Genomic DNA, 15,878 nt, shown 5'->3' with positions numbered 1-15,878 from the left:
TACCACAATAAGTTAAAACAGTTTGAGTCTTTTAATTCCCTATGGTTAGTAGTGAAGTCAAGGACTAGTGTCAAGGTATCATTTAAGGAGGTAAAAGTATTGTTCTTGTTCAACTAATAACTCTGCTTTGGAAATATCGACCTGTTGGGGAGTCTGTGCTCATAAAACAAATGTTTGGTTCAGTAATCATTTTGCTAAATATCACAGCAATTTTCAGGGTTTCTTTCCAAAACATCACGGATTATTAGGTAGTTGGTGCTACGTGGTGCCGTTTATATTTTTGTCAGGTAATACAGTGTGATATAGCAATGGATAACAACCTTAGGTATTTATTTTAAGTGGGTCATAGGATGCTTTGAGATGAGGATATGTCAATTTCTTAAAAGCTGTTTATCAACAAGACTGCAGTAGAAATTACTATTTGGGTCTATAGTGCTCACTCATTTAAAGAAAAAGAAAACATTATGACAAACCTGGGAAAAATATGTTTACTACCACTGGCAAAAAAGAATAACCATTTATTAAAGTAGATACAGAACACTCGTTTGCTCAAATTTTAATACTGCTTTACATTTTGTTTGTGAAACACCTCCTATTATAATGTTTATAACCAAAAATTTTAACTAATTACAGATTTTTCACTTGTCAGACACACATTTGATAATCTTGAGGGAAAAAATACATCAAAGGCATATATACAATTATAGAAGTTCTTATTATACATGTAGCACGGAAGATACATTACTTTTTACATATTGTAGAAGACATTCAAGTGAGATAAATAGATTCAAACTGGTTGATAAACTTCTGATAGTTGAGGTCCTTCATTTTATTTTTTTGTGATAAGAAAATCCAAAATTATCAATGTTGAATTTCTCATCATACATTCATCTAAAAAGAGTTTTTAAAAAAACTTGTAAATGTTGTAGATTGGTTAATTTAGGTGTTTTAATAGTGGCTTATTATCTAATTAACTGACTGCTGGGGATATCTGCTGAAGAAAGAAAAAGATTTAGAGAAAATTCTCCCAGGTATTTATATCTGATAAAGAAACAAAATGAAAACGGAAAAAAAAAAAAAAACTAGTTGAAAAGCCACGTGATATCACTTCGGGCCTAGTCCATTATGTCCTGATGTGTTTTCTTTTTCATAAAGGTAAAAATCTGAAAAGAAAGACATTGTATTTTGTCCCAAAATATAGATTTTTAAAAAATATATACATATAATATATAGAAGCTGAAATTATGCAAAAACCAATAAACAAAACACCACAGTAGAGTAAGTAGGTGCAGCATATAGATTATAAAATGTCCCCACAGCAGTTTGGGGGCTTCCCCCTCCTGTTACCTGTTTCATGATTTTATAATCACACCTAAGTATTATCAAGCCTGAAATAAAGGCACTACTGACATCAGGTAGTGCAAAGAGCTCAGATACTTCTTTAAGAATAAAATACTTTAAATGAGTAGATGAAAATGCAAAATGGCACATTTTTCCAACTCATTCCAGTGTCAAAGCTTAACCAAAACATCTAAATATACAAATGCAGCCTGGAAAAATTTTAGTGCAAATATGAAAAGTAACAGCATAATTTAAAGTTACTTAAATAAGGTATTGTAAGGGTAGGAATTGTTCTATGAGGCTTCCCTAGGGACAGTGAATGTAATGGCATCTGGTGCAACGTCTTGTTAGAACTTTTAAAAATCAAGAAGACAAAATTAGAGGTGAAATCTCACCTACTAAGTATTTATTAACTTCTGGGGGGGGGGTACTAAAAGGGTGATGTACTGAAGATCAAAATATTCTCTTCGATTTGTTGACGGGGGTCAAAAATAACGTGAGTTCCGCTGAAGGCCGCCGCACAATGCTGGTGTCCAGCTGCCTCTGCGCCGGTGCGGGTGGAGCCGGTGCCGGGAGGAGCCAGTGCGGGGCAGGCGCCGGGCGCGGGGAGGGGCCGGGGCTTCATCAGAAAGTCTCGTCGTCGTTGCAGTTGGTGGCCCAGTGCCCAAACACCTCGCAGATTTCACAGTACGGGCGTTCCTCGCTCCGACTGCCGTGGTGTGTGGAATGGGGGGGGTCCTCTGACACCTGCGCCTGAGTGGGACAATCCTCTGTGTCGTGGAGGTCAAAGCAGTCACATATGTCACAGAAGAGGCGAGGTTTCTTCTTGGACTGTTTCTCCTGGTCATCGCTACAAATGTTAACGTGCATAATCAGAAACTCCTCTCTGTAAGAAGAAGCTCAGGAGACAGTATCACTCACAACAAAAAATAAGAATGAATTATGGCCACGTCTGGGAGCCTTGAGTGTTAAGTTCTACAGTCCACATTTAGAATTTTCACATCAAACCATTCGCAGTGTATCATTCTCTTGCCAGATTTGTGGAACTCCATTTGTGGACAAGTAACCACAAGGCAATGATTTCTCCAATCCCCTGGAACCTACTTTTAAAAACCTTTATTTAGATGGAGCTAAGGTTCTGGTTAGTATTGCTTAATATAAAATACCTGTCATAATTGTTTAGGTCATCGCCGTTCCCATTCAGGGCTGCCTCTGACATCATCTCCACCTTCATCTTGAGGTCTTGATTCTTCCTCTGAAGGTCCACTATTACTGAATTTAGGAAATCAATCTGATTTGTCCCGGGGGGGGGAGGGGGAGAGAAACAGATGTGTAAAATGTCTAAAGTGTGTATGCTGGAGGATGGATGTAGTATGAAAGTGTACTCTCACACTATGGCTACAGGGTGTGCTGGACTCACAGGAGGGGGAGATAGTGGCCATTCCTGAACCCACGTTTAAACGCTTTATATATCCACATGGACATCAGCAAGACCCCACAAAAAGCGGAACCAATTAGTTGTCCCATTGAACTGTAGAACAGATGCAGAACTTTGATGTTCTGTAGATTGGAAAAAGTTCACGGAAATTCTCCTTAGACCACCATTTAACATTTACTCATTGGTCATGGTGGCACAGTAAACAAACGTCATCTTGAGAGCAAAACGAAGGTGTTTTCAAGAGAGGGCTCCCGGCTCCCTTCAGCTGAGGAGACACTCTGGCACACAGTGACAGGGCAGAGCCCAGGTAGCACACGTGTGGCCAGCACCTGTACCAAGATTCACTGAGCAGTGGGGTAACAAGGTGACCATCAGGAGGAGACACTCTTGTCCTAACATCTCCTTTCAAATCAAGGGCGCTCTAAAAACGTTTTTTCCCCTCTTCTACTTATAATAAAAAGGTCCAATCACTCTAAATACCTAAGTCCTACTTTACAATATTAAAAATTATGTATTTCATGTTTTAAAGACATATTTGGCCTTGGGGCGCCTGGGTGGCTCAGTCGGTTAAGCGTCTGACTTCAGCTCAGGTCATGATCTCACGGTTTGTGAGTTCAAGCCCCGCGTCGGGCTCTGTGCTGACAGCTTGGAGCCTGGAGCCTGTTCCGGATTCTGTCTCCCTTTCTCTCTGCCCCGCCCCTGCTCACACTCTGTCTTTGTCTCTCTCAAAAATAAAAAAAACATTAAAAAAAAAATAAAAAAAAAAAAAAAAAAAAAGAAATATTTGGCCTTATTCCCCTGCCGGGGCAAGTTACGAAACAAAGCTAGCAATCACTGGCTTTGTGATTCTCTGCAGAATACCCCTTCCAATACTGACGGGAGGCTTACATTTTCTAAGACTTTATCCTGTTAGGAGCTACAATTCAGGAAGAAGAAAAAGCCACAAAATGGATGTAGGTATAGTGGGGAACCACACACATACACACACACACACACACACACACACACACACGCTCACAAATTAGGAAACATAAAACAAACCATTTGCTGATTGGAAGAAAAGTGTTGGCAGCGGCAGATGAAACAAATGGAAGCAGAAAGGAGAGGGGAAAAGAAAACACTGTTAATGGAGTCTATGCTTCTTGGACACACAGACTAAGCAGACAACACTATCCAGGGGGAGTCAGTGCATCTGTTGAATCCTTTCATATCTTTCAAAAGAGATAGATAGCAGATGACTAAAGCAAATCACAAACTCACTGAACTTTGCTTTTATTTAAAGATGATGGGGGCACCTGGGTGGTTCAGTCGGTTAAGTGTCCGACTTCGGCTCAGGTCATAACCTCATGGTTCTTGAGTTCGAGCCCCGTGTGGGGCTCTTTACTAACAGCTCAGAGCCTGGAGCTTGCTTCAGATTCTGTGTGTGTCTCTCTCTCTGCCCCTCCCCTACTCACACTCTCTCTCTCTCTCTCTCAAAAAAAAAAAAAAAAAAAAAAAGAATGGTAAAATAAATATGAACATGCTGGCTTTTGTACTTTTGAATTTTGAACAGGATAAATATATCCAACATATAGTGCTAAAATTGAAGGTGGAAGTTAGTTGCTATGTGCAATTATATTTCCAAATACAAAACAGTTTGCCTCCTTATAATCCCATTTTTAAGGCTAAGAAGTCTGTTTTGATAATTTTGGCTTTAGGGAAACAGCTTTCAAGATCTCTGTCTTTTTGGGGCACCTGGGTGGCTCAGTTGGTTAGGCACCTGACTTTGGCTCAGGTCATGCTCTTGCGATTCTTGAGTTTGAGCCCCACATCGGGCTCTGTGCTGACAGCTCAGAGCCGGAAGCTTGCTTCTGATTCTGTCTCCCTCTCTCTGCCCCCTGCTCACGCTCTGTGTTTCTCTCTCTCAAAAATTAACAAACATTAAAAAAATTAACAAAAAAGAACTCTGTCTTTTTAAGGTCAAGAGGAGCAAGGAATCTTTTGGCCGAGTAATTCTACTTTTACGAATCTATCCTAGAAAAATACTAGTATATCTGCAAAATGACAGATATTCGAGATAATTCATTATAGCATTGTTCATAATACACCTAAAAAGATTTAAAAAAATCCCAAATGTCCTGTCAGCTGACAAGGAACTGATTATAGTACATCCACATAATGCATACTATACAGCAATAAAAAAAGACCAGCTTATGTAATATGCCACCATTTGTGTTAAAAAAAAAAAAAAAAAAAAAAAAAAAAAGGATAGGACATGTTCTTAAATCTCTGAAAAGATTTGTTGAAGATACTAATGAGTGATTCCCTGTTTGGAGGTCTGGGAACTGAGAAGAGAGATGGTGTTTGGAGTGAGACTTTCTATCATATATACTTTTACTATTATTTATTGTTTACACCATATGAATGTATTATGTATGCAAAAGGCTAAGTGGTTTTTAAAATTTTTTTTTTTCAACGTTTATTTATTTTTGGGACAGAGAGAGACAGAGCATGAACGGGGGAGGGGTAGAGAGAGAGGGAGACACAGAATCGGAAACAGGCTCCAGGCTCTGAGCCATCAGCCCAGAGCCTGACGCGGGGCTCGAACTCACGGACCGCGAGATCGTGACCTGGCTGAAGTCGGACGCTTAACCGACTGCGCCACCCAGGCGCCCCCTAAGTGGTTTTTAACAACAGTGCGTAGGGACCCCTGGGTGGCTCATTCAGTTAAGCATCTGACTTTGGCTCAGGTCATGACCTCATGGTTTCATGAGTTCAAGCCCCGCATCAGAATCCATGCTGACAGTGTGGAGCCTGCTTTGGCTCCTCTCTCTTCCTCTCTCTCTCTGAGCCTCCACCACTCGTGCTCTCTCTCAAAAATAAACAAACTTAAAAAAAATTAAAAAACAAAACCAAGCAAAACAGTGAGTAAGGGGCACCTGGATGGCTCAGTCGGTTGAGTGATTTCGGCTGGGGTCATGGTCTCATAGTTCGTGAGTTTGAGCCCGCCCGCCCCCCCGCCCCGTGTTGGGCTCTGGACAGACAGTGCGAAGCCTGCTTGGGATTCTCTCTCTCCCCCACTCTCTCTGCTCCTCCCCAACTTGTGCTTTCTCTCTCAACATGAACTTTAAAAAATAAAAACTAAAAAAAATGTCAAGCAAGCCACGCAAAGGAAAGGAACATTACCTGACTCTCCTGGGCTCTTTCATCCTCTTCTGCCTGAGTAGCAGTATTACCTTATATCAAAGAAAGGGGGGGGGGGGGTGCAGATTTTACAAAAATTGCGATCTTGTTTTCCTGAGTTACTGTAACAAACGGGCCAGTGATAGACACGTATTTTCAAGTGAAATTCCCAAATGTGCCTCTCTGAGAACAGCTCATGGGTTCCTGTCCCACATCTGGAGCCCTAAGGGATCTAGGCAGATGCCGGCCCTACCCCCTCGGTGCTCTCTGCCCGGCCGGCCCACGGCTGTTGAGGGCACCCATCACACCCACCCGGAAGTGAAAGTAGCAAGCAAGTAGCACGTGCTCACGAAGGGGCCACCTCTGTTCCCCTTTACCGCAGCGCATTTCAGAGCCCACGGCTGCGACCGCGAGGGCAGCAGTCACTCACGTCCTCTATGGCTGCCAACATTTCAGAGGTGGGGATGGCGGGCACGTCCCTGAGCAGAGGACCTGTGTCATGACCCTTATCTGCGTCAATGGGAGGAGAGCCAAAGGCAGACGGGCCGAGGCAGGGGGCGGCGCCACAGCTGCCATCCCAGGGCACCTCACTAGGAACGGCTCAGCTGCAGGAGGCGGCCGGCACTTTACCTGAGGAGCTGCTGAGCTGCCTCCTGTTTTCTTTGAGTTGAAGCTCCAGGTTCTTTACCTGGAGTTCAAGCTTCGCCTTGTCGGACTCCAGAGACTGGACGACTGAGTGCAAGGACTTGGCGGAGGCGCTCTCTCCCCTGAGCACCGTGACCTGAAACACAGCAGGTGAGCCGAGGCTCGCACGGGAACAGAAAGAGGCGGCGGGAACGGAAAGAGGCCGCAGGCGGTACTCTACCTCATTTCTCAGTTTTTCCAGCTCTGCATCCTTTTCGGTGAGTAAGGCACTAGTAATGCTGATGGATTTCTGCAAGGAAGCTTTTTCTTCATCGGTTTCTTTTATTAACTTGGATTCTCTAAAAGACCAAAGAGTTAAAAATTCCACAAATCAACCGAGAGAGTGGTCAGCGTCCAACTGCCCTATGACAAACACGCAATTAACTTGAGTTAAGGTAAAGAAAAAAGTATCATGGGGAAGTTTAAAAGGGGGTTAAGGCTATTATGCTTGCAAAATTTTACTTGAAATTTTACTCACTGTGAGGGAGAACAAGTTTACCTATGCATAGACATGCCAGAATCTGCATATCATTGTATCCATTTGAATTTAAAGAAACATGTTAATAACTTTGGAAGAGGTAGAATTTAAAAAACAAAACAAAACAGAACAAGACTGTTGTACCCCCAAAGAATTCTTTTAAAAATCTAACCCCCACCCCAGCTGAATTCTGTTACTTTTTGAATAAATTATTACCAAGCAATAACAATTAAAATACACACATGCAAAGCGATTATACACGGATGTCATGCAGAGCAGTTTTATGCTGGAGGTATCAATTGGTTCTCACTAATTTGTTACTTTTAGCAACTTCCAAGAATGTATTTTTGAGATCTCATGGGCCAAAACAGTAGCAAAGATTATTACTGCTATTCATACTGAAGGATTATTACTTTTCATCCACAGAATCTGAAAAGGACATTAAGTTGCTCATAGAAATGACAGGTAATTACATAAAGGCTGGAACAGAAATGTTAAAATGGATTTCCGGGTGTAGAATGAAAGCACAGGGGGAGTCTGGAGGGAGACGGGCAGAGCACTTGGTTCAAGTTCTCAGCCTGACTCCGAATTTGTCTGTCAGCAGAGGGAGGGGGACCAGGTCTTAAGGAGAGAGAAACATTTATCCTGGAGTCAAGGGGTGGGAAAAAGAAGGGGAAGACGAAGGAAAGACAGGGAAGGAGGGCAAGACACAATAGATATAACCCAGAAGGGCAGGCTACTCTGTGTTTACGTGTGTGTATCTAAATTTTTGTTGCAAAAATTATATGCATTCAAAAAGTGCCACGAAAGACCAGCAAAGACTGAGGAACTGTCACAGACTGCAGGAAGCTGAGGAGGCATGACCACTGAGTGCAATGTGGTTTCCGAGACTGAATCCCAGAAGAGGAACAAGACATTCATGGAAAAACTGGGGAAATCTGAACAGAGTCTGGAGTCTAGCTAAGCATACTGAACTAACATTGCTTTCTCAGTCTGGACCAATGTGCCAGGGAGTGTGCAATGTGTGTGTGTCAGGGGATGTGGGGTGATGGGTATGTGGGAACTCTCTGTACTGCCTCTGCAACTCTTCTGTACATCTAAAATTTTTAAATAAAAAAAGTTTTAAAAAATTACATGCAGTGTGAAACAAGAGGGAAAGAAAAAGTCCTTGTTTCACAAAAATTTTTAGGAAAAACATGACTGGAAGAAATTCCCAGCTAGTCCTCAGACCCTCCAACCTACAACACTGCATTAATGTAGATGATCACCTGTGAGTCCAAAACTTCAAGAACAAGAAGTCAAATCCCTCCCGGTTCTAGAAGGAGGGACGGGGTAAACACGAGCATGTCACATGGTTCAGTCTGTTTGAGAACTGACTGGAAAAGTCGGAAACTGAGGCCCAGGTTAGAAATGGCAGAATGTATGTCTGGTTAGTGAGACCCAAGATATCCGGCACACGAATTACAGAATTCTCATGATTTATGGTAAATTGAAATTCTACACAAAGATGAAAAGATAAGTGTTGCATTTATCTCATTGTGTGGCTTACACTTATAGTCCAGAATAAGTAGTAAGAAAAGAATCTGAGACTTACAGAAATTTCTTGAAGTCAACACCCAAGCATGATATGAACACTGGAGAGGGGGTGGGTATTGGTGCTGTTAAATTACTAAGTGAGGAATACCTCGCTAGGAAATAGGGTCTTGCTTAGGTTAAAACAAAGCAAAGATTTCAATGGGAGGAATATATAGGTGTTCTTCCACCTGGAAAGTAAATATCTGATGTTATCCACAGTTATCCACAAAATCCTGGGCTCCTTAAGTTTTAATTAAACTTATTTGGTAGTTTCTTCCATTGTAGAAACTATTTCAAGAGCTTCACTTGGTGAGAAATCCAACTCCAATTTGAAAAATGTAGTTTTACTGTTTTTACTGAAAAACACCAGGATATGGGGGTTGGTGAACAGATTTAAGTTCTTCTATAATCAGAACTCTAGGCAACCAGAATCTCACAGAGTCTTTGTGGCAGGGAGGGAGAAAGGCACCAGCAGATGATAGAAGGTAAAAGGTACGGGAATCTTTGCTTCTCACGTACACACGACCCCTAAGTGAGGCCGCCTTCGAAGAAGATGGCAGGCTGAACGTGTCTTGGACAAGTTGTCAAGAGACACATGGTTAGGAGAGGGATCTGCCTTGTGATTTATACATCAAATGACAGGACAAATAGCCTTTGTCTTCACTGCTGGCTTCTCAGGCTATTTCCAAGCCCTAATCCCACTGTGCAAACCAAGAGGGACGAAATTAAACCATATATGCCAACGTTACTGACATGTGAGTCACAAACCACACTGACAGGAGCGCCTGTGCTACACTCTGAAGCCATGCTGGCTAGAAGGACTTGGTGCTGCTGAAGGTATCGAGAAGGGAAGATAAACACGGTGTGAAAGAACGGCTCTAAGGGCCAGATACCTTTCCCTTCCAGGGAACATATTACCCAGATTCTTTCCTTACTACTTATTTAAGAAATAAATTCTAGTAATGAAGCAAATACCTTAAAGTGTAACTGGGCAAGCTTAAAAAATGCAAGATAGCAAGAACCAAACATTAGAAACATGAAAAGAAATGCAGGTAATGTAAGGAGAACTAAATTTTCACTGAAGCTCTTTGCTGTATATAGATCTAAAACCGGTGTATGTGTGTGTGTATGTGTGTGTGTGTGTGTGTGTGTGTGTGTGTATGCTGCTAGGAATATTTTACAAAACAAAAGCAAGACACAGAGGGACAAAGGCAGCCAAAAAATATATACAACAAGTTGTTTTACTAAAAATATATGAAATTTATTTATTATAACGTGGATAGACTTTCTTTAGTCTTACCATTAAAGACACACAGATAGAGCAAAGGAAGCAGGAGTAGGGAAGGGAAAAGAGAGGGTGAAATGAGCATTGATAAGTAGCGCAAGCTCGAGACAGTCAGACAGTCAGCAACCCACACTGAGCTTAACGAGCTGGAGTAGCACGGGACCGCTTCAGACCCGGTCTCTCAGACGGGGTCGCCAACCAGTTTCCATTCCTGACATTTATCCCGCATTTACTCTAACAGAATTAATTCTGACTCCAAGAAGTCCACAGCTAACATTTGAGCTCCAGAGTCCCTGCTTTGACATCAAAAAGCCTAGAGAAGGGAGGGAGGCCAAACATGTTCCCAAATCTGCTGTAGGCTTTAGTGGACAGGGGAGCACACTTGTCCACTTAGGTCAGTTAGAGCAATTCGAGGTTGGCTCTGCTGGGTCAGGTATCTTGGAGCCCGGTTTGAAAGAGGTCCACCCGACTTGGAAACCAGCTTCCAAAATAACGATTGTATTTTTAAGTGAAGAGAAAAACCTGAACTACAGATTGCTTGCAATTTAATGTTTAGGTACCAAAAAACCAAAGCAAATACAGGAAGACCCTACTACTCAACGAGAAGCAGCCTGTGCCTCAGGGTCAGAAGTTCTGCACTTCAATACCATGACCATTTCAATGCCACACTTATATACTATCTTGACTATGTATGTTCAATGATCACTTCTGAATTAAGCCCTTGACTAAGATCTCAGTTCTTGCGTCAACAACTACGTTGCAAATATCTTTATGATTTAAGTGCTTTCCAGACTTAAATTAAGAGCGTTATCAAATTCTTTTCAGTACTCCATGCTATATTTACTTAACTATTACACACACAGATCTACATAGGAATCCATTATCACACTGGCTTTTAGAGGACACTTAAGGTATCAAGAAGGGAAGATAAACATGGTGTGAAAGAACGGCTCTAAGGGCCTTTCCCTTCCAGGGAACATATTACCCAGATTCTTTCCTTACTACTTACCTAAGAAATAAATTCTAGCAATGAAGCAAATACCTTACAGTGTTACTGGGCAAGCTTTAAAAATGCAACATAACAAGAACCCTACTACTTAATGAGAAGCAGAGGACACTTAAGGGCCCAAATTATTAGCTAAAATAGATCTGCATTCAGATTTCAGAAATAGGCACAACTTTCCATGAGGATTAATTTGACCAAAAAAACAGCGCTAAATAGGGTAAGTTAGGTTTTCAAAATTTTCACTTTCAGAAACAATTACCACGTTTATCAGCATTTATTGATATAAAGAGTGATTTTCAGGAGACATTCTCCTAAACTTATCCAGGAATGAAAATGGGAGCAAAGATGGTGAATTACGAAGTGGCCTTAACAAGCCCCCAAACTTGTTCTACCTTTTTAAGCCAAGAAAAAAGTCACAGGCCTGCTCACATTTTGAAAGGCATGTAATTTAAAGTCACATGGAAAAGACTAACGAAGCATAGCAGCTTTATTCTTTAAAGGAAAAAAAAAAAGATTTAAAATTAACAATAAATAAATGTACAGTGAGAAAAGAGCCAGCGTAAACATCTGACACCCTCTGTCTTACGCTTGCATCTGGGTTCTTGGCTAAGTTGCCTAACATTTTGGGCTCCACTTTCATCCTTTATAAATGCAGGCCCCACCATATATTTTGCGGGGTTGTCCTGAGATTAAGTTTGTGAATTGTGAACACAAAGGGATAATGTCAGTACTTGCTTGCTTACACCAGCCCATTTTTCCCATGCTCTCCTGGCAGAATGTGACAGGAACGAGCCCTATCAATTTTTTTTCACATATCCTTGATAACTGCATAAGGAGGTTCTCTTTAAAGAAATGGAGCCTTATTTATGTAAAATGGAAATATCCTGAGGCCCACTCTCGCAGAGCTGGCTGCCTACACAAGGACGGGGTGGGGGCAGTGATGCATTCTGTGTGCATTCCGGTAGGAAACTTTAAGTAAGAATGAATCTAAGTATTTCTTAATTAAACAAGAAAGGAGGAAAGGCACTCCTGGACTTGAAGCCTAATGTCCTTTGGAATGTTTCTTGTGGATCCCAATATCTCTGTGGGCTAAAGAAAGCCCTCAATTCCTAAGCCACCGCCATGCTGGCAGGAGCAGACTGCCAGAGTAAAACACGTGTGTCAGTGGTCAGGGAGAGAAACTTCCTCTTCCCGACCAGAAAGAATAATAAAATACTCTGCAGGAGCGTGGATGAATTCTTGATTAAGCTCCTCTTAAAGAATTATGTTTAGTTCTGTTTTCGATAAGAGAAAAGTACGTCACTGTCATGACGCACATCTACTCAGCAAACCACCATCAGGGCTGTGGTTCTCGGCAACAGTACCCACCCATCTGCCCGGCAGCGTAAAGCGTAAAGCACAGAATTTCTCTAGACACAAACTGCACATTTTACAAGAGCAGACAGAGACTGTCAAGATACGTAAGCATCAGGCTTCTAAACAGTTATTTCTGTGGCCCCATTTATCCTTACTCCAAAGTGCTGGAAGGTTTCCATTTAAATATCATTTGATTATCATCAAAGAGTAACAGAGAAGAAAGCTCTTTCTTAGAAAACAGAAACATTCAAATTGATGCTAACACATTATTATTGAAAAGTTCAAATTTTTATATAATGCAATCAGTATTTATATGCAGATCAATTACTCTACATAAGATTACAGCATTTTCAGTTACTGAAAAGAAGAGGTAACAGCGGTATAATGAGACAATCTGATTTTAGAACATTTCTGAATAAATTCAACAGACCATGGCTTAAAAATTAACCTGTCCTTTGTCTTTGTAATTAAGACTGTAACTTTTGCAAATAAATTTTCATCATTTACCGGTTATGAGCACCAAACCATCACAAGCCAATCTTCTGAACAATAAGCAGGTGATGTGTTTTCTACAGTCACCATACACGTCATGTTCTGACATTTTCCTCATTAAACACACACACACAACAATAAACACAAAAAGAAAGCCTACCTCTTTTTCATTTCTAACAACTGATTATTGAGCACAGATCTCTCTTCTTCTAGCTGGAAAAAAACACACACAAAAAAGTTCAGTTCGTCACAAAAGTCCACAGAGAGGCCTATTTCTCATTCCACATGTCACATTCCCAGGCTCCAGGGCAGCTAAAGCAATTGGCCTTCCTCACTGGCAATGAAAAAAGAACAAATGGTTACTACATATGTACAGTCGTTAATTTACAAGTCATTTAGGACCTGAATGACTCCCCTTCTTCGGTACATGCCCTATCTTCAACATTCAATAAATGCTTCGCTCATTTGTTAAATGAACGAGTGAAAGCTTCGCTGTTAACATGCTGGCTCCTTCACTGAAATCACACAGATCAAGTGTCACTAACTCCTGGATGGCTGGGAGCAGGCTGTTTATGCCGTATGGGCCTCATTTCACGTCTACCACATCCCAGGCATTAGTTTTTCACCCATAAAATAAGGAAGTTAGAAGAGATGTTCTAAGGGGTGTTTACTTCTAAAATTCTATTATTCTATGACAGATAAATGCAAAAGGTTCAGTTAGTTAATCCTGTGAGAGATGACTCACCCCTCCCCCCCCCAATCTGTACCATGCAGAGTTTATTATGTGACATATCAATTTCAGCTCACACTTGTGAAAGCTGTGTTCCACACAGGTGAACACATTCCTGTGTGCTTTCTTTTCCAAATCAAAGGATAACACCAAAGACTATGGAACGGTTTCCAACAGCCCAGAATTTAAGCTATTAGCTCACTGCATGTAGTTTATGGTCTTATTTCTGATTATGTATTAATTATATCTATGCTTCGCTATGAGATCTTCAGAATTTTAAAGTTCTTAAATAGACATAAACATGTGTGTTGAACCTAAAATTACACTTATCACAAAATCTATTGAGGTTAACATACAGTTTTTCCACTGCAAACTCTGTTTTCCTAGTCTATTAAAGATGTATCCTTTTGTTCCATGAGTAATTCACAAAAAAATATTTAGAAATTTTTAAAGAGTGCAAGGAAGGAGAATAAGGGTAGGAGACAAGCTTTAAAAACTAAAATAAGAGGGAGAACATCTGGAGAGTGGGACGCGGAGATGAAAGGGCCTTTTCTCCTTTATGCCCGTTTATACAGTTTATTTTTTATTTTATTAAAAAAATTTTATGTTTATTCATTTTTGAAAGACAGAGAGCACAAGCAGGGGTGGGGCGAAGAGAGAGGGGGACACAGAATCTGAAGCAGGCTCCAGGCTCTGAGCTGTCAGCACAGAGCCTGACGTGGGGCTCGAACTCACGAACCAAGAGATCATGACCTGACCGAAGTCGGATGCTCAACTGACTGAGCCACCCAGGTGCCCCTATACAATTTATTTTTTAAACAAGCTGTTTTACAATTCAAAAATTAAAACAGAAGAAAAAAAAATCAATGAGACTTCAGACTGAGAAATACCTACAGTGAGGATAAATGGATAAAAACAGGTAATTCACAAGAGAGAATATACAAATGATTAATAAACATCTGAAAAATCATTCAACGCTTTTAAGAACAAGTTATGGAGAGTCCCCCTCTTTCTTGGAGGCAGTAATTATGCCTGAATTTCCACAGAAGTTTGGAATACTTATGGTACTGATTTTTTTAAAGGAAATGTTTTTTTTCTTCTTCTGGTCCAGTATCCAATTTAGGATAATAAGTTCATTTAGTAGGTCAGATTTAACCTAACTCATTCCTCATTCTTCCCTTTTGTGGCTTTGACATTTTTGAATTAAAAAAAAAATTTTTTTTTAATATTTTTGAGAGAGACAGAGTGCAAACAGGGGAGGGGTAGAGAGAGAGAGAGAGAGGGAGGGAGACACAGAATCCGAAACAGGCTCCAGGCTCTGAGCTGTCAGCACAGAGCCCGACACAGGGCTTGAACCCACAGACCGTGAGATCATGACCTGAGCCAAAGTCACACGCTTAACGGACTGAGCCACCCAGGGGCTCCTTTTGAATTTTTTTTTAACGTTTATTTTTGAAAGAGAGAGAGTGTGTAAGCTGGAAAGGGGCAGAGAGAGGGATAGACACTGAATGTGAAGTAGGCTCCAGGCTCCAGAGCTTGATGTGGTGCTCAAACTCACAAACCATGAGATCATGACCTGAGCAGAAGTTGGGTGCTTAACCGGCTGAGCTACCCAGGTACCCCGGCCTTGACATTTTTGAATCGCACAAGCCAAAACCTACTTCACATGATTTCAATCCTTTTAAATTCACTGAGACTTATTTTATGGTCTCTCCTGGAGAATGTTCCATGTGTGCCTGAGAAGAATGTGTATTCTGTTCCTCTCGGGTGGAGTAGTCTATAGATGACTATTAGGTTTAGCTGATTCATAGTGTTGTTCAAGCTTTTATTTCCTTGTTGATCTTCTCTCAACAAGTTGCTGTTGTTCCATCTATTACCAAAATAAGGTATTGGAGTCTCTAACTTTTATTGCTGAATTGCCTTTCCTCCTTTAATTCTATCAAGTTTTGCTTTGCATATTTTGGGGCTTTATTATTAGGTGCATATAGATTTATAATTGTTACATTTTGATTTTTTTATTATAAAATATCTTTCTCTGTCTTCGGTAAAAAGTTTTGTCTCAAAAGCCTATTTTGTCTGATATTAGTATAGCCACTCCAACTTGTTTTTGGTTACTGTTGGCATGTAATATCTTGTTCCGTCCTTTTATTTTGAACCCATGTCTGTCTTTGAATCTATGCTGTGTCTCTTATAAACATTATATAGTTTATATAATCTTATAAAGTTAGATCATGTTTTTAAAAAATTCATCCTGACAATCTCTGCCAACCCTCTTTTAATCAGTGTTTAATCCATTTACATTTAATGTTATTACGGGTAAATTACATACTT

The 15,878-nt window shown here is 40.8% G+C and overlaps 1 protein-coding gene across 23 annotated transcripts in view; it reads right to left on the bottom strand.

The window, feature by feature from the left end:
- Window positions 1–472: 472 nt before the first annotated feature.
- Window positions 473–15,878, bottom strand: part of CLIP1 (CAP-Gly domain containing linker protein 1) — a 127,329-nt gene continuing 111,923 nt past the window's right edge. For 16 of the 23 annotated variants that reach the window (XM_045457431.1, XM_045457424.1, XM_045457441.1 and 13 more), the window contains 7 exons: window positions 12,978–13,030; window positions 6,807–6,924; window positions 6,572–6,722; window positions 5,945–5,994; window positions 3,821–3,826; window positions 2,508–2,632; window positions 473–2,191 (listed from right to left, as the gene is read on the bottom strand). In XM_045457431.1, the coding sequence (XP_045313387.1) occupies window positions 1,966–2,191; window positions 2,508–2,632; window positions 3,821–3,826; window positions 5,945–5,994; window positions 6,572–6,722; window positions 6,807–6,924; window positions 12,978–13,030 (729 nt within the window). In that variant the 3' untranslated portion in view covers window positions 473–1,965. The remainder of the gene's footprint in view (window positions 2,192–2,507; window positions 2,633–3,820; window positions 3,827–5,944; window positions 5,995–6,571; window positions 6,723–6,806; window positions 6,925–12,977; window positions 13,031–15,878) is intronic. The other 7 variants (XM_045457446.1, XM_045457428.1, XM_045457442.1 and 4 more) reach the window with 1 other exon arrangement.

Source organism: Leopardus geoffroyi, chromosome D3, assembly GCF_018350155.1.
Source record: "Leopardus geoffroyi isolate Oge1 chromosome D3, O.geoffroyi_Oge1_pat1.0, whole genome shotgun sequence".
Classification (NCBI taxonomy): domain Eukaryota; kingdom Metazoa; phylum Chordata; class Mammalia; order Carnivora; family Felidae; genus Leopardus; species Leopardus geoffroyi.
The sequence above is the reverse complement of the archived record's forward strand: the minus strand, read 5'-3'. Positions and strand labels throughout refer to the sequence as shown.